Source organism: Nomascus leucogenys, chromosome 9, assembly GCF_006542625.1.
Source record: "Nomascus leucogenys isolate Asia chromosome 9, Asia_NLE_v1, whole genome shotgun sequence".
Lineage (NCBI taxonomy): Eukaryota > Metazoa > Chordata > Mammalia > Primates > Hylobatidae > Nomascus > Nomascus leucogenys.
The window spans coordinates 46584710-46607447 of NC_044389.1; the positions used below are offsets into that span (position 1 = coordinate 46584710).

The 22738-nt window shown below is 37.8% G+C and overlaps 2 protein-coding genes across 2 annotated transcripts in view; one reads left to right on the forward strand and one right to left on the reverse strand.

The window, feature by feature from the left end:
* Positions 1–2293, reverse strand: part of LOC100580950 (phosphoribosylaminoimidazole carboxylase and phosphoribosylaminoimidazolesuccinocarboxamide synthase) — a 41589-nt gene extending 39296 nt beyond the window's left edge. Inside the window, exon 1 of the mRNA XM_030818895.1 lies at positions 1826–2293. Coding sequence (XP_030674755.1) covers positions 1826–2291 — 466 coding nt within the window. The 5' untranslated portion in view covers positions 2292–2293. The remainder of the gene's footprint in view (positions 1–1825) is intronic.
* PPAT (phosphoribosyl pyrophosphate amidotransferase) overlaps positions 1–22738 on the forward strand; it is a 42124-nt gene that overhangs the window by 13702 nt on the left and 5684 nt on the right. The window contains exons 2-9 of the mRNA XM_004093145.2: positions 14143–14209; positions 15163–15369; positions 18130–18242; positions 18346–18491; positions 19342–19414; positions 20351–20502; positions 20921–21048; positions 22422–22643. Coding sequence (XP_004093193.1) covers positions 14143–14209; positions 15163–15369; positions 18130–18242; positions 18346–18491; positions 19342–19414; positions 20351–20502; positions 20921–21048; positions 22422–22643 — 1108 coding nt within the window. The remainder of the gene's footprint in view (positions 1–14142; positions 14210–15162; positions 15370–18129; positions 18243–18345; positions 18492–19341; positions 19415–20350; positions 20503–20920; positions 21049–22421; positions 22644–22738) is intronic.

The window sequence follows — 22738 nt, forward strand, 5'->3', positions numbered from 1 at the left end:
TGTCACTATAGATATTGGGTATGTATCTGAGTCTCTAACCAAGTCTTCTGACGTAACTAATGGCATCATCTTTAGCTGCATCTCCAGCAATGACTGTATGAAGATATCATGCCACTGCTGTTGGGCTGCTTTATCTGTAGTCATCTAAGTGGGGGAGATGTATGGTTCTCTAGCATACCAGTTTCTTTCTTGTCCACCAGCGAAATATTTTGAGATTTCTCACTGGCATTTCCAGTCTTAACTGTCTGTGGTTCCCCTCTCTTCCCTAGACACAGACTCTCTTAGAATTGGGACTCATCATTTAAGCCAGATAATAAAATCTGGAGACACTGTGGTTAGTAGAGGTCTTTAAGACCATCTTGTCCCCACCCCCCAATTTTGGAGTTAGGTCTAGAGCAGCGGTCTCCAACTTTTTGGCACCAGGGACTGGTTTCATGGAAGACAATTTTTCCATGGACCAGGGGGTGAGGGGGCCATGGTTTTAGGAGGATTCAAGTGCATTACATTTATTGTGCACTTTATTTCTATTATTATTATGTTGTAATATATAATGAAATAAACAACTCACCATAATCTAGAATCAGTGGGAGCCCTGAGCTTGTTTTCCTGCAGCTAAATGGTCCCATCTGGGAGTGATGGGAGACAATGACAGATCATCAGACATTAGATTCTCATAAGGAGCACACAACCTAGATCCCTTGCCTGCACAGTTCACAACAGTCTTCGTGCTCCAGTGTTCTAATTTAATGTTGCCGTTGATCTGACAGGAGTCGCGGAGGTCAGGTCATAATGTGCATGATGGGGAGTGTCTGTAAATACAGATGAAGCTTGGCTCGCCCACCACTCACCTCCTGCTGTGCAACCCAGTTCGTAACAGGCCACGGACCAGTAAGGGTCCAGGTGTTGGGGACCCCTGGTCTAGAGGAGACACTTGGTTACTTCAAGGTTCTACAGAGCCTTAGAACTTTGATTTCCTGAATCCTGGTCTAGAACTCATTCAGTTTATTTCATGCTATCATGTCTTTGTGTGTATGTACTATATCTCAATCCTTTGGTTTAAATATACTTTAAAGACATTTATGATGAGTCTCAGAGAAATGTACTACTTCGAAGAAAGTCTCATGTATTTTATATTTTTCTAAGTTCTTCAATGCCCTTTTTCTATTCTACTCAATTTTACCACAATTAGTATGAAAATTTACTTTAACTTCTGCCATCTGGGGTTGCATATTTGCTTTATTAAAATTGATTTATTTTAAACTTTATTCTGGGAATCCAGTTTTATTTCCTCCTTTTTGTATAACTGTACTGTTTCTATTCTGGGGAAGATCAAATGTATACTAAATCTGTTTCATAATAAATTCAACTAGCTTGTCAAATAGCATGTAATGAAACCTATTTAACTTACATATATAATATTCCTCTTATGGTACTGAACATTCTCAATACAGGTTGAGCATCCCTAATATGAAATCTGAAATGCTACAAAATCTGAAACTTTTTAAGCACCAACATGATGCTACATGTGGAAAATCACACACTTGACCTCATGTGATGGGTATAGTCAAAACTTTGTTTCATGCACAAAATTATTAAGAATATTGCATAAAATTAGATTTAAGCTGTATGTATGAAACACACATGAATTTCATGTTTGGACTTGGCTGCCCTTTCTAAGATACCTCACTATGTATATGCAAGTACTCTAAAATCTGAAATAATATCTAAATCTAAAACACTTCTGATCCCAGGCATTTTGGAAAAGGGATCCTTGAACCTGTATGATGTAATGTGATGTTAAGATGATTTTTCTTCACCTTCCTACCTGTCTGGTCCTCTCCCATTTTTACATTGGCACATTCTGTGACATGTTCTCCATCTTGGGATTCCTGGTCTCGTGATCTTTCTGTTTTATTGGGTCCCAGAATAGCATCCAACTCAGTAAAAAATTTCATACTCTTAGTCATGCCTAGATCTTGAGCTGTTCTTACGATCTTGTATTCATGTTTTAGGTTTTTGTACTTTGTTCTGCACTGTTTCCAGTCTCTGTCTATTCCAAATTTCTGAAGCTTGGCCTCAATTTGTTGAAATATCCTCTTATTTCTCACTGTTCCCTCTAGTTGTCGTTGTATGCTTTTATCAGACCAGATGTCTATTAGAGCCCTGACTTCTGGCACAGTCCAGTGCCTTCCTCCTTCATTTGCTACAGTTGGGACAAAAGTTGTATTAGAGGGTTCCAGTACTGACGTAGAGATACCTGCATTAGGTAGAGAGGTAAAAGATATATGCATTATACACATCAGACAAGGTAAATAATTGGATGCAACATTATTAAAGAAAGCAATTTCCTCCATAGGAGATGGAGTAACAAATCGTAGCTTAGCTTTTCTCTTAAACAGTGGGGAAACAAAATACAGAACCTAAATCTGTCCATTATTATGCCGGTTACTGGCTTTAATAAAGTTGTGTTTTTTTAGTCACATTTTGATCATCTTTCCTGTATACCATTTTTTTTCTTTTCCATACTACTCCTTTAGTATGTAGGGTGTATATCAGTGTATAGTGGAAGTTCAATATATAAATGTGTAGCATTTACTATAGAAAACAGTAATTACTTAAGAAAACAGCTCATTGTAGATAATTTGTTTTGAAATAGGATAGGTACAAACAATTTAACTCCTTTCTTTTTTCTTTATCTTACGATTTCCTTTAGCTATATATCAGTCTACTGGGAAGCATTTAAAAACCGCCACTCTGGTACCTGCCTCATCCCTCACCCCCAGATTGTGAATCTAATGTGTAGTCAGGGTTGAGAACTGAGGCTACTCATGAACTGAGGGCTTGGAAGAGTCACACAGAACAATCAGTGCTTACACCTTGTGAAAATTACAGAAAGACTAAAGCCATTTTAAATGAAGTATTTTCTTTTAATGGTGGGGAAATGTGTCAGAAATTTCATAATGCCTTGTTCCTAGGCAGTGTGTCTCCGCTTAGTTATAAATCCTTTAACATGCTATGGTGTGTATTAGGTCTCTAGAACAGTTTTGTACTTCATTTACATTACTGACAGTACTTGACTTTATATTGGTTATTTTGACAACCATATTATCTTGTGTTTTTCTCAGATTTCATTTTCATAAAAGTAGGTTCATTTTTTGAATTATAAACTTACAAGCACATTAACTTTGGTTTTTGTGTTTTTTTTGAGACAGGGTTTCAAATTGGATGTAATATTATTAAAAAGAAAGGAATTTTTGGCTGGGCATGGTGGCTCAGGCCTGTAATCCCAGCACTTTGGGGTGCCAAGGCAGGTGGATTGCCTGAGCTCAGGAGTTGGAGACCAGCCTGGGCAACAGGGCAAAACCTGTATCTACAAAAAAATGCAAAAATTAGCCAGGCTTGTTGGCATGTGCCTGTGGTCTCAGGTATTCGGGAGGCTGAGGTGGGAGGATTGCTTGAGTCCGGGAGGTGGAGGTTGCAATGGGCCGAGAATACACTACTGCACTCCAGCCTGGGTGGAAGAGTGAGACCCTGTCTCAAAATAAGATAAAATAAAATAAATTTTTTAAAAAAGAAAGTAATTTTCTTTCACTAAGGCTAGAGTGTAGTGGAGAGATCACCGCTCATTGCAGCCTGAACCTCCCAGGTTCAAGCGAGCCTCCAGAGTAGCTGGGACCACAGGCACATGCTACCATGCATGACATTAACATTTTGTTTGCATTAAAAATAATCTTCAGCCAGGCATGGTGGCTCACGCCTGTAATCCCAGCACTTTGGGTGGCCAAGGCATGCGGATCACGAGGTCAGGAGATCAAGACCATCCTGGCCAATGTGGTGAAACCATGTCTTTACTGAAAATACAAAAATTAGCTGGGTGTGGTGGTGCACACCTGTAATCCCAGCTACTCAGGAGGCTGAGGCAGGAGAATTGCTTGAACCTGGGAGGCGGAATTGCAGTGAGCCAAGATCGCACCACTGCACTCTAGCTTGGTGACAGAGCGAGACTCTGTCTCAAAAAAAAAAAAAAAAAAAAAAAACAAATCTTCAAATTACACTGAAGATTAATCATAATTTATTTTGTTTCTTTCTTTTCATAGACTCTGTTGCACAGGCTGGAGTGTATGTAGTAGCACAGTCATGGCTCACTGCAGCCTTGAACCCCTGGGCTCAAGTGAGCCTTCCCGCCTCAGCCTCACAAGTAGCTGGGACTACAGGCATGAGCCACTGACTGCACCTGGACTATTTTTAATAATTTTTTTTAGGCATGGAGTCTCGCTATGTTGCCCAGGCTAGTCTCGAACTCCTGGTCTCAAGTGATCCTGCACCTTGGCCTCCCAAAATACTGGGGTTATAGGTGTGAGTCACTGTGCCTGGCCATAATTTAAAATTAAATATTACAATGAATGGTTCAGTAATACTTAACTGAGTTTAGGTTTTGGCCCCTATCATACAAATGATAGTACAATTAATAACTTTTATCAGGTTCATGAGTTTGAAGTCATTGAAAAAAAACTTTATAGCGTTTGTTTGAGATATTTTATGGTGTATTTAATATCTTTGCTTTGAAATGCTTTTCAGAATTTTTTTTCTTATTTGGGTTACAAATATTTAATATCTTTGCTTTGAAATGCTTTTTCAGAATTTTTTTTCTTATTTGGGTTACAAATAAGTTTTTCTATTATTTAAGTTAGAAGTAAGGTTTTTGCTTCTAGCTTCAATAAGAAATTAGAAGTGGCCGGGTGCAGTGGCTCACAGCTGTAATCCCAGCAATTTGGGAGGCCGAAGCAGGTGGATCACCAGAGGTCAAGAGTTCTAGATCAGCCTGGCTAACATGGTGAAACCCTGTCTCTACTAAATATACAAAATTAGCTGGGCGTGGTGGTGCACTCTTGTAATCCCAGCTAGTTGGGAAGCTGAGGTAGGAGAATTGCTTGAACCCCAGAGGCAGAGGTTGCAGTGAGCTGCGATCATGACACTGCACTCCAGCCTGGGCAACAGAGTGAGACTCAGTCTCCAAAAAAAAAAAAGAAAAGAAAAATAGAAGCAAAGAAGGATTTACACTGAATTCATTGGGTGATTAAAATTATCCTTGACCTGGTTGTGGCTCTGATGTTTACTTTCAGATGTAAAATTCTGTTTGTCTTAATTCCTTGCCTCAACACTGAGGTGATCATGTTCATTACTATGAGTAAGTTTAGCCATCAGATTTCTTATAATATTTAAAGAGTAAAGTTCGGAAATTAGAGAACCAGTATTTCTAGGAAACTTAAATTTGGTAAAGAAATCATTTGCTTTAGAAATAATTTTTTTCAGTATGGGTTGGCAAAAAGGGAGGAAAACATAAACCAATTCTAAGTGTTTTTTCCAGGAAAAGTTGTCAGTTTTCTCAGATTAGGAACCAGTCTTATCTTTCAGTTTGAAATTAGATCAGTTTCATTCTGTCCCATCCATTATACTATACCTAGTTCCGTTGGTCTGACATGAGAAACCAGAAGTAAAGGATTTCCTGAGATGTCTTCCTTATCTACTGAAGCAATTGACATTTTACCTGGAAGTGTAACATAATTCCTTTTAGAAACAACATAACCGATAATTCTAATAGCTTTAGCTAAACGTGGTCATATTCTTGAAAATAGATTTGTGATAGACATTTTGTAATAGAGTTGTATAATATAGTTTAAGTATTTGTGTATTTAAAGAGAAATCTAATTTTTTCCATCCCATTGACATGGTCCATTTTGAACTTCTGCTAGAATTGTTTGATAATTTTTTAAGGTTTTAGAAATGGTTGTAGTTAGTTTTCAAGTTAAATTACTTTTTTTTGAGACAGAGTTTCACTGTCGCCCAGGCTGGAGTGCAGTGGCATGATCTCGGCTCACTGCAACCTCTGCCTCCCAGGTTCCAGCAATTCTCCTGCCTCAGCCTCCTGGGTAGCTAGGACAACAGGCATGCACCACCACTCCCGGCTAATTTTTGTATTTTTGGTAGACACGAGGTTTCACCATGTTGGCCAGGCTGGTCTCGAGCTCCTAACCTCAGGTGATCCTCCGTCTCCCAAAGTGCTGGGATTACAGGCGTGAGCCACTGTGCCCAGCCTTACATTTTTAAAATGTGGTGTTTTATTTATAATTGTATCTTGGGTGCTCTAACAGAGTAGGCTAAATAATACCAGTAATGTAAAAGAGTAGGTCCTGCAATGAGATAGATAATTAGAAAATGCTGTTTTTTTGGCATATATGATCAAATAGCTTAGAGTTTTTAAGTATCTTATATAATTTATTGATTGGTACATACTAAAGTTTCCAGAAGTTAATCTACATTATGTTTAAATGGACTAAGGAATATGTCATTTAAAAGAACCATGCCAACCATAAAAATTGAAGTCCTCCTTTGATTTCCTTGTTTTATGGTTTGGATGCTTTTATATAGGCTTTCATAAAATGAGGCATAGGCTACTTTTTAAAGTGATCAAATGAGGAGGATGAAGTACATCTTAGAAAGGAATCCAATTTACATGATTTTTAACTCAATTGACACATGAAGATGAATTATAATTACAATGAAATTGCAGACTGGGAGGCGGATACATATCTTTTGATTGCTCTTTGTAATGTCTCAATTAAAAATTCACTCATCTCATTAATCATTTCATTTCCAAATGTTTTTCCAGTTCTATTTTATTGAGTAACAAAAGTAGCATTGTATTTTACATTAATATTTCAACTTTTAGGTGTGATTTTAATGGCATAAACATTCATTTAAAATCATGATTCACCATTATGTTTACAGGCATTCCCATTGAAGAAAAAGAAAAGATATGCTCTTTATCATCTTAAAAACTCTATTAGGGTTTCTGTGTTAAAATAGAAAAACAAATGAAAAATAAATATAAGTACAAAAGCACATCACTGCTTTCAGATGGCACAGTTGTATTTTTATAAACTCTCAAGGTAAAACTTGTCAAAAATTTTAAATCAGGTTTTATAATTGCTTTAGGCTAAAATGTTGTTGAGGAATGTTTTATATTGGTTGAAAACAGGGAAAATAAAAATCTGGAGTTCTGTAAGAATTACCTTTAGAGAAACAGGGCCCAGGTTATTTAACACCTGAGCTTGAGTATGAGAGCAGTAAATAAAGGCAGGGTTTCTATTCTATTACCTGGTTTAGAGTCTAGATTTACCTCCATGGAAAAGAGTCTGGACCAAACATACAGATGATAGTGAAACAGAAAAGCTCTCTCTCCAGCCTCTTTAGATAATCTTTTCCTAAGTTGCTCATTCCACAGCACGAATCCTAAAACTGTAGGCAGAGGCTCTGGGGATTTTAAACTGAAACTCTTAGATCATTACTTGTGATGCATTCGTATAAAATAAGAGGAGTGAAATAGAGGGGAAATTGACCACTGAAGGAATGTGGTTTGGCAGCCATAGGCCAAAGGAATTCTGAGGCTGAGGATGATCAGATTTAGCAGAACATGAAGCCTCTTAGAGTTGGTCAAAAGTGTATTTGGGTCCTTTGCCATGGCTCTGGTCCTGGCGACTTGCTGCCTAACAAGTGGCCTATCCTTACCACTTGCGTGAGGTTGATCCCAACAGTGGAAAAGGCGCTTTCATTTTCTTCCCTCTTTCCGTGTATCACACACCAATAAAAATTCTGCTGGTTCCGCCATAGGAAAAACCAGAAAACATTACATAATGAATCAAACCTGGTGCAAGGAGGGCTTCCTAAGCCTTAGGGAGAAAACTTTACCTTAAAAATTTTTGGATTCTGCAGGTCAAATAAATCAAAAGGCAAGAAAATCATGCAAATTTCTAAGACCCCAGTTGACACAAATGGTCAGTTTGTAAAATTGTATAGAAAAGTGTTCCACCTTACTGGTAATTAAACAAATGCAAATTAAAAGTTACCAATTTATATATCATTATAGGCCATTGTTTCTTAAATTAGCCTAAGTCATTAATTATTTATTTAATTTATTTATTTTGAGATAGAGTTTTACTTTTGTCACCCAGGCTGGAGTACAGTGGCGTGGTCTTGGCTCACTGTAACCTCTGCCTCCTGGATTCAAGCGATTCTCCTGTCTCAGCCTCCCGAGTAGCTGGGATTACAGGTGCCTACCACCATGCCCAGCTAATTTTTTGTATTTTTAGTAGAGATGGGGTTTCACCATGTTGGTCAGGCTGGTCTTGAACTCCTGACCTCAGGTGATCCACCCGCCTCAACCTCCCAAAGTGCTGGGATTACAGGCATGAGCCACCATGCCTGGCCTAAATCATTATTTACTTATCAAATTTGGACAGTCCTTTCTTCCCATCAATACTCCATAATTTTGCATGACAGTGGTTCTACAGAAGGGACACTATCATGGCTAGTGAAGTACGGTTGTTTTGGAAAGCAGTTATTTTAGAAATAATGTTTCAAAGTAATGGCCAGACATGGTGCCTCAGGCCTGTAATGCCAGCACTTTGGGAGGCCAAGGTGGGCAGATCACTTGAGGACAGGACTTCGAGACCAGCCTGGTCAACATGGTGAAACCCTGTCTCTACTAAAAATACAAAAACTAGCTGGGCATGGTGGCGTTGCGCCTCTAATCCCAGCTCAGGAGGCTGAGGCAGGAGAATTGCTTGAACCTGGGAAGCAGAGGTTGTGGTGAGCTGAGATGGCACCACTGCACTCCAGCCTGGGTGACAGAGTGAGGCTCCGTCTCAAACAAAACAAAAAACCAAAAACAAGACAAGAACAACAACAACAAAAACCCAAAGTAATTATACCCTCCTGAATCAGTATTAGAACTTGTGTCTTAAAGTAATAATACTAAAAATGGACAAAAGGTATTAATTGCAGTATCATTTGCATGAGGGATGTGAAGACCCACACTCAGTTAAATATTATGGAACCATTAATTGTTATATTTAATTTTAGATCATGGTTAATCTTGGGTATAATTTAAAGATTATTTTTAATGCAACCAAAATGTTAATATGCTTATAATTTTATAGTTTAAAAATGTAAAGAACAACTAGTGGTATTGTGGAAAGTATATGGGAAGAGGCTGAAAACTAGGGAGCCCGGTAAAGAGGTTACATTAATATTCCATATGAGACAATGAAGTTCTGGCTAGTCATAATGAAAATAGAGCAGAGAGAAAATTTTATGCAGTATGTCAGCAGATTTTTTAAAGACTTAGTGACTGACCAAAAATCAAGGATATCTCAAATGTTTCTGCATAAGTGATTGGAAATATAGTGATGCTAAGGTGGAAGCAATTTGTAGGAGGATCAAATTCAGGCTAGATGTGGTGGATCATGCCTCACTTTGGGAGGCCGAAGCAGGAGAATCTCTTGAGCCCAGGAGTTCAAGACCAGCCGGGGCAACCTGGTGTGAAACCCATCTCTACTAAAAATACAAAAAATTAGCTGGGCATGGTGGCTCACACCCCATAGTCCCAGCTATTCAGGAGGCTGAGTTGGGAGGATCATTTGAGTCCTGGAAGTTGAGGCAGCAGTGAGCCAAGATCACGCCACTGCACTTCAGCTTGGGTGACAGGAGTGAAACCCTCTCTCTTTAAAAAAAAAAAAAAAGTTGGTGGGAGAATAGAGAGTTTGATTTTGGAATTGGGAGTTTGAGGTACCTGAACGTGCGTAGTTAAGTTGTAAGGATAGTCCCTCTGTTGATGAGTGAAAACGAAGGAGTTTGGAGCCAAGGGAGTACCTGAAAGGGCTGAAGATCCCTTTAAGAAGTAGAGATATTGGCACCCATATCTTCATCAGACCAACTCCTGGTTAAAATCTGGGACTTTCAGAAGCTAAGTGATTTACTTATTTATTAATCAATATTTAAAGCACTTAAATAATGAAGAGTCGAAGGTGTTTAATTGAATAAACTAATGTAATTGCTGTTTAATATGGTAATAAGTGCAAAGCTTTCTCAGAATTTGGTGTCATCTCAGAAATGGAAAGAATGTAGGCAGGGTGGATTCTTCTTTTAATGAAATGATTTGTTACTGAGCTGTAAACATGAAAATTAGCTAACTTAAGTTAACCAGTTGTAATCTTTGTCCTCTTAACCCCATTCACATTTGGTACTTTTATTATACTATTTACTATTTTCTCTCAGGTGTTAAATTTATTTGCAGTTCTGTCCTTCTTGAGGTTTCGCATTACTAAATGCATATTGCTTAGTGCTTTGCCCGTGGTACACACAGATAGTCGGTATTACAGATTTTTGAATAATTCTGCTCTTAAAAATAGCGTCTATAAGATTTAGACTATGGTAGACATCTCATCACTGTCATTGATTTCTCTCCCTTTGCCTACTAATGCTTCCACAGACAATGCATAGATTCTATGTAAATAGTGTTGGGTTTAACAACACAGCACGTCAAGAAACCCCTCTCAATCACTTAGTCTCAGATCATTTAATCTATTAAGTCTTCATTATACTTCACTGTTAAAATGGAGCTGTTCTTCATTGTTAAACAAGTGATGAAATAGTGTTGAACAGTTATTTTAAATGTGCTTTTATTCATAAATTTAGGAAAATGGAAATTAAATAAAGGAGAAAGTTCTTGTTTGGAGCTGTGGAAAAACATCAGTTGAGCAATGTTTTTGATATTTTTCCCCTTTTTTGCCACTCTTATAAAATTAAAACAAACTATTTTTAGAACTCAATCCATATTTCAAAAACGTATCACTTGCAGTTGGCACTAGCAGTCAGTGCCATTGTAATGTGCTTTTTCTGTATTTTACAGATTTTTTTAAAGTGGTAATATTTAACCTCTTTTTTAAAAAATTAATTCTTAACCTTGTGCAAAATAGCATAATAAATTGGTTATTTTTCCTCAGTCTTGATAATTCAGTCTATATTTATCATACGGCCTCAGAAGTCCTGAACTTTTACAGTTCGTAAAACTGTAAAACAAAAGAAAAACAAAAGAGTACTTTTTTTTTTTTTTTTTTTTTACCTTCAGTGGTCTCTGGGGCTGTACTTGGGCTGAGCGTTTCCAGGTACCTGTCATTTGCATCTTCCTCTGTAAATTGTGTGGCAGGTTCATACTGCAGGATTACATCCAAATCATGGAAGAACTTCATAGTTTTAGAGCTGTCTCCAGAGTTATGGGCATATTTAACTGTTCTATATTCATATTTGAGATTTTTGTACTTAGCCCGGCACTGTTTCCAATCTCTGTATACTCCTAATGATTGCAGCCTTTTAGCAATGTAAATAAATATTCCTTTATTTCTTAGTGTTCCATAAAGTTGTTTTCGTATATTTTTTTCTGCCCAGACACTTAGCAAAGCTTTAACCTCCTCCTTAGTCCAGTGCTTTCCTGCTCCACTCTCCATGTTGAAAGTGACCTGGAAATGATTCACTATTTCTAGCCAAGGTTTTGTTTCCTAGGAAACCAGACGGCTGGTTGTCACTAAGCTCCCAAGAGCTGAAAAGATCTAGTTTAACTGGTTCAAGCTGCCTGAGGGAGTAACTTGAGAAACTGCCAAATAAGCAGGCTTTGTGATTAAAGAAGCCTAGATCTAAATGATTCTTAACTATATTCATTTCAGCCTGAAGGAAAAACTACCCGTGAGACAAAAGGGAAAGAAAACCGTTTTTTGTGTATTTCTTTTCTTACGTAATTTACTGTTTTACCAAATGATTGTTGATTTTTAAAAATTGTTTTGAAAATGGTTGGCAGAGGTTTTTTCCCAGAGGTCTGTAGCCAATGTTAATAATATATTTCCTCTGACATGAATCACCTAGTCCTCTAACATTGGTTAACTTACAGACCCCACAGCATTTCACTAAATAAATCATAAGTCAATTTATTTAGTCCCATATGGTATATAGTATTATGCATATCTATTTTCAATATTTAATGCATTTAATAAAATCATTTCTTGAGGCTGCTGTGAGCTGTGATCATGCCAAGTTTTTTTAGAGTTTTACTTGGCAAAGTATTTAATGTTGTAGTTTTTCTCGTTAATAAAACGCTGCAACAATTGCAATATGTAATTTTGAAAAAGGTTCCTTTTTACCAAATAAATCAATGTATTAACAGCTACTGAAGTCTACAGGCACATATGGAAGAGGTTTACTTTTTGTTTCTATCCTGATATATATTCTTTGGAACAAAAATTGGTCAATAAACATCTACTATTTATAGCACTCATTCAGAGCTATTAAAAATGGTAAAGCAGTTGGAACCTTTATGAGAGTTTATACTGCACAGCGGTATGGATGCTCTTAGTCTTTACTATGTCTTGCCCTACCTTCAGTCTAGATTTTGGTTTTTTTCTCTGTATCACCACTTAATCAACACTAATGCAGGAAATGAGACACAGACATGGGAAAGGGTGCCTGGTCAGCAGAGAGTTTTCAGAAACAACATTTTTTTTTTCTAATAGCAAAAGTGCTATTTATTGGAGAACATTTGGAAAATGCAGAAAGGCACAAAAAATGGTTACCAACTGTGCATTTTGCCTCTATTATATTTGGAGATTTTAATTTACATCTACATACTCATCCTGTTGAAACCCTATTTAGAGGTTATAAAGAGTAGAGTTAGAAGCATAAATTCTGCACTTGGATTATCTGCATTCGAATCCTGGCTGTACCACTTGCTGTCTGTGTGACAATGGGAAAGTAACTTCCTTTCTATTGCTTTAGTGTGTTTATCTGTAAAATGGGCATGGTAATCATAGTACCTACTTCATAGGATTGTTGTGAAAGCCAAATTAGATCACGCATGCTATCAACCTAAATAATTAAAAGGATCAGAATCTAATTTAAAGAGAGTATTCATGCACCAAGTTTGAGGATGTCTCACCAGAAACACTAATTCCAAGGAATGGAGTCAGCATTGCAAAGTAGGAAAGTTAAGGTTTCATTTCTATAGGCAGACAGAGGAGTTTTTAGCAGAATCACAACATTTTTTATACAAGGTTAGCGCGCCCAGTTACAGCAGTTTGGTTATAGGTGGTGGTTCTTTTGGGGAAGGGTACATTTAACATTTTTTACAGAGGATGTTAATGGGTTTTCTTTCATTTGGTCTAAGCAAAGCAGGACAACAAAACAGAAGCTTTTTTTTTTTTTTTTTTTGGAGACGGAGTCTCGCTCTGTCGCCCAGGCCAGGCCGGAGTGCAGTGGCGCGATATGGGCTCACTGCAAGCTCCGCCTCCCGGGTTCACGCCATTCTGTCTCAGCCTCCCGAGTAACTGGGACTACAGGCGCCCGCCACTACGCCTGGCTAATTTTTTGTATTTTTAGTAGAGACGGGGTTTCACCGTGTTAGCCAGGATGGTCTTGATCTCTTGACCTCATGGTCCACCCGCCTCCGCCTAGAAGTTAATCTTTAACAAAGGTCATCACTTGAGAAGGCAGGAGGTTACTGTTTCTGATGTTTTTTTTTTTTTTTTTTTTTTTTTTTGAGACGGAGCCTCTGCTCTGTCGCCCAGGCTGGAGTGCACTGGTGCGATCTTGGTTCACTGCAACTCCGCCTCCCGGATTCAAGCAATTCTCCTGCCTCAGCCTCCTGAATAGCTGGGACTACAAGCGTGTGCCACTATGGCCAGCTAATTTTTGTATTTTTAGTAGAGACAGGGTTTCACCATGTTGGCCAGGATGGTCTCCAGCCTTGACCTCGTAATCCGCCCACGTCAGCCTCCCAAAGTGCTGGGATTACAGGCCTGAGCCACCGCACCCGGCCGTCTCTGATGTCTTTTAATTCTCTCTAGTCATTGTATAGAACAAGAAAAATAAGAAAGTGAGTTAATCTATAATCTGAGAAACAGAAGTTGTAACCATATGTGACTTAGATCACAGTCATCTCTCTCTCAAGGCCTAAAGTATATTCAGGGTTCCAATAGCTTTTAAATTCTTTATTTTTACAACGTAAAATGCTTAGGACATTCTACCTGGCATGTTAGTTAGAATTAGATGAGATGTCTAATTGTTACATTGTCATCTGCTGTGATTGCTAATCATCAGCATCAGCATCATCAATAGAAGTAGTGCTAGTACAAGTAGCAGTTAATGTGTTGTCACACTAAGTTCATGGATGCTTGTTGAGAAAGTATGCTTGATAAAGTTCTTCAAGAAGCTAATCAATTAGCAGATTTAACAGCTAATATCTTTTTATATTCACAGGGGTCAGGAGAGTGCTGGTATTGTGACTAGTGATGGGAGTTCAGTGCCAACATTCAAATCACACAAGGTAAATTTGAAGTTTAAGAAATGTTGATGACAGGCCAGGTGCGGTGGTTCATGCCTGTAATCCCAGGACTTTGGGAGGCCAAGGCAGGAGGATCACCTGAGGTCGGGAGTTCAAGACCAGCCTGACCAACATGGAGAAACCCTGTCTCTACTAAAAATACAAAATTAGCCAGGCATGGTGGCACATACCTGTAATCCCAGCTACTCGGGAGGCTGAGGTAGGAGAATCGTTTGAACCTGGGAGGCGGAGGTTGCAGTGAGCTGATATTGCGCCATTGTACTCCAGCCTGGGCAACAAGAGTGAAACTCCATCTCAAAAAAAAAAAAAAAAAAAAAAAAGAAAGAAAAAAGAAATGGGATGACAAAGATAACAAAGACAGATGATCATTAATATGGGGAGGGGGATGTGAATAAATAATTTGCAATCAAAAGTAATATTCTTTGGATCAGCCACTTTCAACTTTATATCCTAACATTTGTCAAATTAGGATGTATTTCTTCCCCAGTTACAATTTTTTCCCTAAGACCAACTCAAATAGGGAGTCATTTATTTAAATGCTTTAAGATGCTTTGATTTTTTTAATGCAAATTTTAGTTTTTATACTTGACAAATTTTATTGCTTAGTACATCTGTTCTTAAATGTTTTAGTGAATAGTATCTTATGAAACAGAAGTGCTTCAACCTTGTGAAGGTATTAAATGCCACTAAATTGTTCTCTTTAGAATGGTTAATTTTATGGTATGTGACTTTTACCTCAATAAATTTTTTTAAGTAAGTGCTTCACAGTTCTTACAATTAGGTTATTTGTTTTTGACTTTTTTTAGATTAGAATTCTGAAACACAGAGAAATTAAATGTACTTCTTATTTAGATTGGCTGGGCAGAGAAGAGAGGCGTTTATTACTAGCAGTACTAGTCTGTTTTTTTCTAAGTTGCACTTTTTGATTTCTCAAGGGAATGGGTCTTGTAAATCATGTCTTTACTGAAGACAATTTGAAAAAATTATATGTTTCAAATCTTGGAATTGGACACACAAGGTATGCCACCACAGGAAAATGTGAATTAGAAAATTGTCAGCCCTTTGTTGTTGAAACACTTCATGGGAAGATAGCCGTGGCACATAATGGCGAATTGGTAAATGCTGCTCGATTAAGGAAAAAGGTACGTTTGTTTGTTTTCCCTAAGCCTTTTTAAATTATTAGGATGGGTTAATGAATAAAAGTTAAGGATCTTTGTAAAGGGCATTTTCTAATTGTTGCTACCTGTTACCTAACTGCAACAAACAATTGCATCAGAATGATCTGGAGTACTTGTTACAATTCCAGATTGTAAGCTATCCCCTAGAGTTGGAGACAAGGGTGAGAATATGCATTTTAGACTCACTTTTTGAATGCACTGCTTTAGAGATTTGGGAAAGTTGATTTATGGATGGAAGCATAGAGAAATTAGAGTTTATGGACTTGCCATCTCTTTAACTCTGTTGCTATGTTCAAAGCTTGTATGAGATAAGAAAAATCAAGCTGTTTTTCCTATTCTCAGACTCAGCACACTTCTGTGACCAAATAGGGGGGTTTCTTATACCAGCCAGTTTTCCAGAGGACACCAAATGGGTATCCTATAATTCGGTTGTATTCTGATAGTACCTGGAGGTAAAGTCAGGTTCCAGAAGTTAAGGGCTCAGTCCCACAAGATTGTCCCGCACTTCAGATGCCAGTTGCAAGTCCAGGCCTCTGGCACATCCGACAACCAGTTATAAATTGGGAGTTCCTGCAACAGCCCTGGACTACCTTTGGTTTCAAACATCACAAAACTCAAGAAAGTGCTTTGTATACATTTACCGGTTTATTATAAAGGACATTACAAAGGCTACAGAAGAACAGTCTGGTGAAAAGATGGAAAAGGCAGGGTATATGGGAACGAGCATGGAGCTTCCATGCCCTTTCCAGGGGTACCACTCTCCAGGCATCTCCAAGTGTTCAGCTATCCAGAAGCTCTCTGAACCTAGTCATTGTGGATTTTTATGGAGGCTTCATGAAGTAGGCACAAATGATTAAATCATCAGCCACTGGTGATCAGCTCAACCTTTAGCCTTTCTCCCCTTCCCTTGGGATCCAGGGATGAAGCTGGAAGCTCCAGCCTTCTGGTTGATTCCCCTGGCAACTAGCCCTCATACTGATGCTGTGCAGGAGCCCCTAGCTACCAGTCATCTCAACAGCATACAAAAGGACACCTATCATTTTGGCAATTCTAAGGGTTTTAGGAGCTGTGTACCGGGAAAGACCAGGATAAAAATCAACATATGTATTTCTTCTTACATATCACAAAAGCATAAAAATAAAATGGAGTATAAACTTGAAGATGACATGAAAAAAATGAATTGGAAACAATGACAGGAAACTAGAATATGGGAAAAGGGACAGAGAGTGTTTACTTAAACTCTTGGTTCACAGCATGTTGTTTGGAGCTTTCTGTGCTAATGATGTCAAATTTGTGCCTATGCTTTCATTCATCATTTCATCTTTCTTTTTTTTTTTTTTTTAACTGCCTGTCTTTATATTCATTCCTAGTAGCTTCCTTTTATCCATTCAGGCATTCATTAATGAATGTTGAGTTTCTTCAGTTTATTAGCTCCCAATAATGTTGACTTGGTAACTTCAGAACGTGTTGATATTTAGTAATAGATGGTTACACGCACGCCCCATCCTATAAGCATTCTAGAGCTGGGCAATTCACATATGATGAACAGTTACAGAAGCTTAATAATAATGAACTGCTGGGTCAAAAATATCTAGAACCCAGGCTTTTGTACCACTCATTGTCATTCCATTTTTCGGTTCTGTCTTTAGACATTTCCTAGAGCTTTGTCCAGCCCTGTTCATAGGCATTATAATGACCTTATTGTGCTTTTCTGTCCCCAAATGAAAAAATGTATAGTTCATTTATCAGTAATAATCAATGAGGATGGGTAGCCACCATTATGATCACTAACAAACCCAGCTTGAAAGTTATCACTGTAGTGTACTACTTTTATAGGAATATACCCAGTTCATCAAGAGTGTTGAGGGTAGAAAAGGTCAGACCCACAAATTTTCAAGACCAAATTTTCAAGACCCCTTACCCACTTTCAGGTCTGCATGCCTTCAAATTTAGTATTCAAAAGCTTTTCTGTACATCTCATAAAGCACTTTTTTTCCTGCTTGAAAACCTTCTAGATTTCCTATTGCCTCCAGCCATGGTCATCCGTTATTAGTATATACATACTATTAGTGCAGGAGTCCCCAACCCCTGTGCTAGGGACTGGTACCAGTCTGTGGCTTGTTAGGAACCAGGCCACACAGCAGGAGGTGAGTGGTAAGTGAAGCTTCATCTGTATTTATAGGTGCTCCCCATCACTCACTATTACCACCTGAGCTCTGTGTCCTGTCCAGATCAGCAGCAGCATTAGATTCTCCTAGGAGGATGAACCCTGTTGTGAGCTGTGCATGCAGGGGATCCAGGTTGTGCTCTCCTTATGAGAAGCTAATGTATAATGCCTGATGATCTGTTACTGTCTCCCATCACCCCCAAATGGGACTGTGTAGTTGCAGGAAAACAAGCTTAGGGCTCCCACTGATTCTAGATTATGGTGAGTTGTATAATTATTTCATTATATATTGTAGTACAGTAATAATAGAAATAAAGTGCACAATAAATGTAATTTGCTTGAATCATCTCCAAACCATCCCCTGTCCCTGGTCCATGGAAAAATTGTCTTCCACCAAACTGGTCCCTGGTGCCAAAAAGGTTGGGGACTGCTGCATTAGTGGGATGCAGGATTTTTGTAACTGGACATCCACAGAATGCCTTATTTATTTTCATTATGGTTGGCTACTGGGTGGAGCTTCCCCTCTGATGATTAAACTTCTCTTTTTTTCTATATAGCTTCTGCGTCATGGTATTGGTCTGTCCACAAGTTCTGATAGTGAAATGATTACCCAGTTACTGGCGTATACCCCTCCTCAGGAACAAGATGACACCCCAGACTGGGTAGCCAGGTAAGCAGAGAACTGGACTAAACTTGGAGCTCTAGTAAGGAGAGTTTTGCCTTGCATATGTTTATAACTGAAGTTATTCATTCAATTATTTAATTAATTCCAGGATTAAAAACTTGATGAAGGAAGCACCCACAGCATACTCCCTGCTTATAATGCACAGAGATGTTATTTATGCAGTACGAGATCCTTATGGAAATCGTCCACTATGCATTGGTCGTCTTATTCCAGTGTCTGATATAAATGACAAAGGTAATAAACTTCAGAAGGAATATCATTTCATAATGTTTTTCCTTTATTGTCCTACTGCTATCAAGCCCTGAAATCTTTAGGTATAGAAAGTTGATGGGTGGGAGGGAGCTAGGTAAAAAAAACTAAATGTATTCTTCCTTTTTAAAGTATGTTTCTTTGAGTACTCCTGAGGATGCGTCCTTTTTTTTTTTTTTTTTTTTTTTTTTTTTTTGAGACCCAGTTTCGCTCTTGTTGCCCAGGCTGCTGGAGTGCAATGGTGTGATCTCAGCTCACTGCAACCTCTGCCTCCCGGGTTCAAGTGATTCTCCTACCTCAGCCTCCTGAGTAGCTGGGATTACAGGCACGCGCCACCATACCCAGCTAATTTTGTATTTTTAGTAGAGACAGGGTTTCTCCATGTTGGTCAGGCTGGTCTCAAACTCCCGACCTCAGGTGATCTGCCCACCTTAGCCTCCCAAAGTGCTGGGATTACAGGCATGAGCCACCATGCCTGGCTGGATGAGTCCCTTTTAATGTTTTTAATGGAGATTCCTATTTTTTCCTGTCTTAATTGCCTATTCATGTCCTTTGCCTAGCTTTTTCATTTCTGCAGTATGATTTTAGTGGTTTGTTTTGACTTGTATGAAGATGTCTTTTTCTAGCCATGAAATCATAATGTTAGAAGGAATCTTAGAAGATCATTTATTTTATCTTTGGCTCAAGTCAAATGAGGATCCATGTGCTCTTAAAGTCATAGAAATTGGCTATTCTATGAGTTTTATTTACTTATTTATTTAGTATTAGCTGTTCTGTTGAAATAGCCTCCTAAAATTTCTTGAATCCATTAACTGAATTGATTGGTGATTTACAGAGAAAAAAACATCAGAAACAGAAGGATGGGTGGTGTCTTCAGAATCTTGTAGCTTCTTATCTATTGGTGCAAGGTAAGTTTTACCTTGTTTGGCATATTATATTTTCTCACGTTGAAAAGCATTTTTTTTAGACAGTTTCTTATTTATGTGAAAGTTTGAAAGTTTTCTTTTTGATGTCTGCAAGAAAATATTTATAAACAGTTTTTCTTATGCATGTTATGCTCAGCAGTTGCACTGAGTTTAATGTTCTAGTAATAGCTTCTAATTCTGACGCTGGCATTCTTTCAAGATACTATGAAACTTATTTTAATTTCTTTATTTTGGATATTTTTCTCTTTTTACAGTACAATATGAAAATAGAAGGCCGGGCGCGGTGGCTCACGCTTGTAATCCCAGCACTTTGGGAGGCCGAGGCGGGCGGATCACGAGGTCAGGAGATCGAGACCACGGTGAAACCCCGTCTCTACTAAAAAAGACAAAAAATTAGCCGGGCGTGGTGGCGGGCGCCTGTAGTCCCAGCTACTCGGAGAGGCTGAGGCAGGAGAATGGCGTGAACCCAGGAGGCGGAGCTTGCAGTGAGCCGAGATTGTGCCACTGCACTCCAGCCTGGGCGACAGAGCGAGACTCCGTCTCAAAAAAAAAGAAAAAAAAAAAAGAAAATAGAGACTTATTTTAGAAAGGAAGAACTTCCTCAATGAGAGATAGTTATGATAGAAAAATATAAGCCAGGAGAAAATGTTTTCTTTATACTTTATTCTTTTAAAATTCAATACAACTTAGGGCCCTTAATTTTTTAATTCTATACTAGAACTTAAGTGTTTACAGAGAGATTATACAGAAATCATTGCAGGAGACATACCACTTTAAAAAGTCACTTCTAGATTTTATATTGAATGAATCAATTGTTTCTCTAAGGGAAGGTACTCTGTGTGCTTTATAATTAATGTTTCCATTAGCCTTAAGGACTAGTTTATTAAAAGTCTTCTTTCTTTAACATTGTTTCCCAAGATATTACCGTGAAGTCTTGCCTGGAGAAATTGTGGAAATATCCAGACACAATGTCCGAACTCTTGATATTATATCAAGGTCTGAAGGAAACTCAATGGCTTTTTGTATCTTTGAATATGTTTATTTTGCAAGACCAGACAGTATGTTTGAAGGTAAGTAGATTTCTTTTCTTTGAATATTCATGTAAATGTTTTAGCTATCTCCTTGAAACATGGCAATTCTTGCCTCAAATGCTTACCTGGCTCTTTGAAGGCATATAGTTATATGTTGTGGATATAGGACTGAGCCCACAAGTCGTAAGATCACTATTTTTCACTTCCTTTTGACTCTTGGATTTTGTTTTTTGTTAGGAGTAAGGATTATGATTTTTTAGATCTATATGAAGGTCAAATTTTTTTAAAAAACCACACAGTTGAATTCCCCAGTTTGTGTATTTCCACATTCATATTTTTGTATATATTGCATTTCTTTTTATACTCAATCTGTAGAATTCTAGAACTAGTTTTTTAGAATAACACTGTTATATTATGCTAAGTAAAAATACTCTCTCTCCTTTTCCAAACACACCAGACCAAATGGTTTATACAGTAAGATACCGTTGTGGCCAGCAGCTAGCGATTGAAGCACCTGTGGATGCAGATTTGGTTAGCACTGTTCCAGAATCTGCTACGCCTGCTGCTCTTGCTTATGCAGGAAAGGTATTTTCTCTTAATTAACATGCAGTGAATTGCTCTCCCAGCTGTGGAATAAGAAACCCTTGCCTATAAAGAGAAACTCATCAACATTTCTAAGGAGAAAGGAAGGTTTGGTGGTTAATGTTGGTTTGTTTACGAGCGTTTTTTATTTTCCAGGCTTTTTATCCAATGGCACTATTTTAGTGAAAACCACTAAAAGGTTCACTGAAAAGAAAAAACGTTCACTAAAGGGTTCAGAAATTGGCCCCCTTCTTTTTAAAAAGATAACATCATGAATATACAGTTGACCCTTGAACAATTTGGGGGTTAAACGTGCCAACCCTCTGCACAGTCAAATCTGTGTATGCATTTTAATGCCCCCAAACTTAAATACTGATAACCTACTGTTGACTGGAAGTCTGACCAATAACATAAACAGTTGATTAACATATTTTGTATATGTATTATATGCTATATTCTTGGCAATAACATAAGCTAGAGAAAAGTAAATGCTTTGAAGAAAATCATAAGGAGGAGAAAATATATTTACTATTCCTTATGTGAAAGTGGATCTTCATAAAGACCTTCATCCTCATTGTTGTCTTCACGTTGAGTAGGCTGAGGAGGGAAGAGGAAAAGGGGCTGGACTTGCTGTCTCAGGGGTGGCAGAGATGGAAGAAAATCCACCTATAAGTAGACTCATGTACTTCAAACCCATGGTGTTAATCAACTATATATTCAGTGGAAAAATTTACTTAATATTAAAATAAACGTCTTGAATTATCTTCACAAGTCACTGGAATATTTGCTTGCTACTAAGTATGGGTAATAATAAAGCTGTTTATGTTCATTTAGCATAATGTTGTCAGTGTTATGCTTTATTTTCATAACCAGGTAGATTGTGTAACTGTAGTAATCTGGGGTATAACATCCAATATTGACTACCTTGGATACTTTATTAACTTCTAAAAGAATTAATATGCATATACTTTAGAAAAGATTACCTTGATAAATGGGTTAATTACTTCCTATCCCTAAAAAGTATCTCATTGGTCTACTGCTTTTAATTTAATTCATTTCTTTAAAAATTATCATTTTGATAATGAATTTTTCTGACAGTGATTTAATCTTTGTCGTGTCTTCACATGCTTAGTGTTATCTTTCGAAACAGAGGAGTAATGTTTAAGACAAAAACATTATGAGTCCTCGCAAAATGAATTGGTTTTTCCACCAAGTATATTTTGTTTAGTGGTTTTTCTTTTTGCCTTTTTTCCAAATAATAAAGGAAAATTATTTTGAAATTTTACTTCAATATTGTGGTGGCAACACAATCTAGAGAAAATATTTGCCTATTCTGTATATTACTCCTCATTGTCCTTTCATTTCTTCTCTATCAGTGTGGACTTCCATATGTGGAGGTGCTGTGTAAAAACCGGTATGTAGGGAGAACCTTCATTCAGCCAAACATGAGGTTAAGACAACTTGGTGTTGCAAAAAAATTTGGAGTATTGTCAGACAATTTTAAAGGCAAAAGAATTGTTCTTGTAGATGATTCAATTGTGAGAGGCAATACCATCTCACCTATAATAAAACTGCTCAAAGAATCTGGTGCAAAAGAGGTAAGTAATATTAAAACATATCCTAAAGCATCAGTTAACAATAAGATACTGGCATAAAATTGCAATTCAGGGTAGTGAATCAAAATGGATGTTCA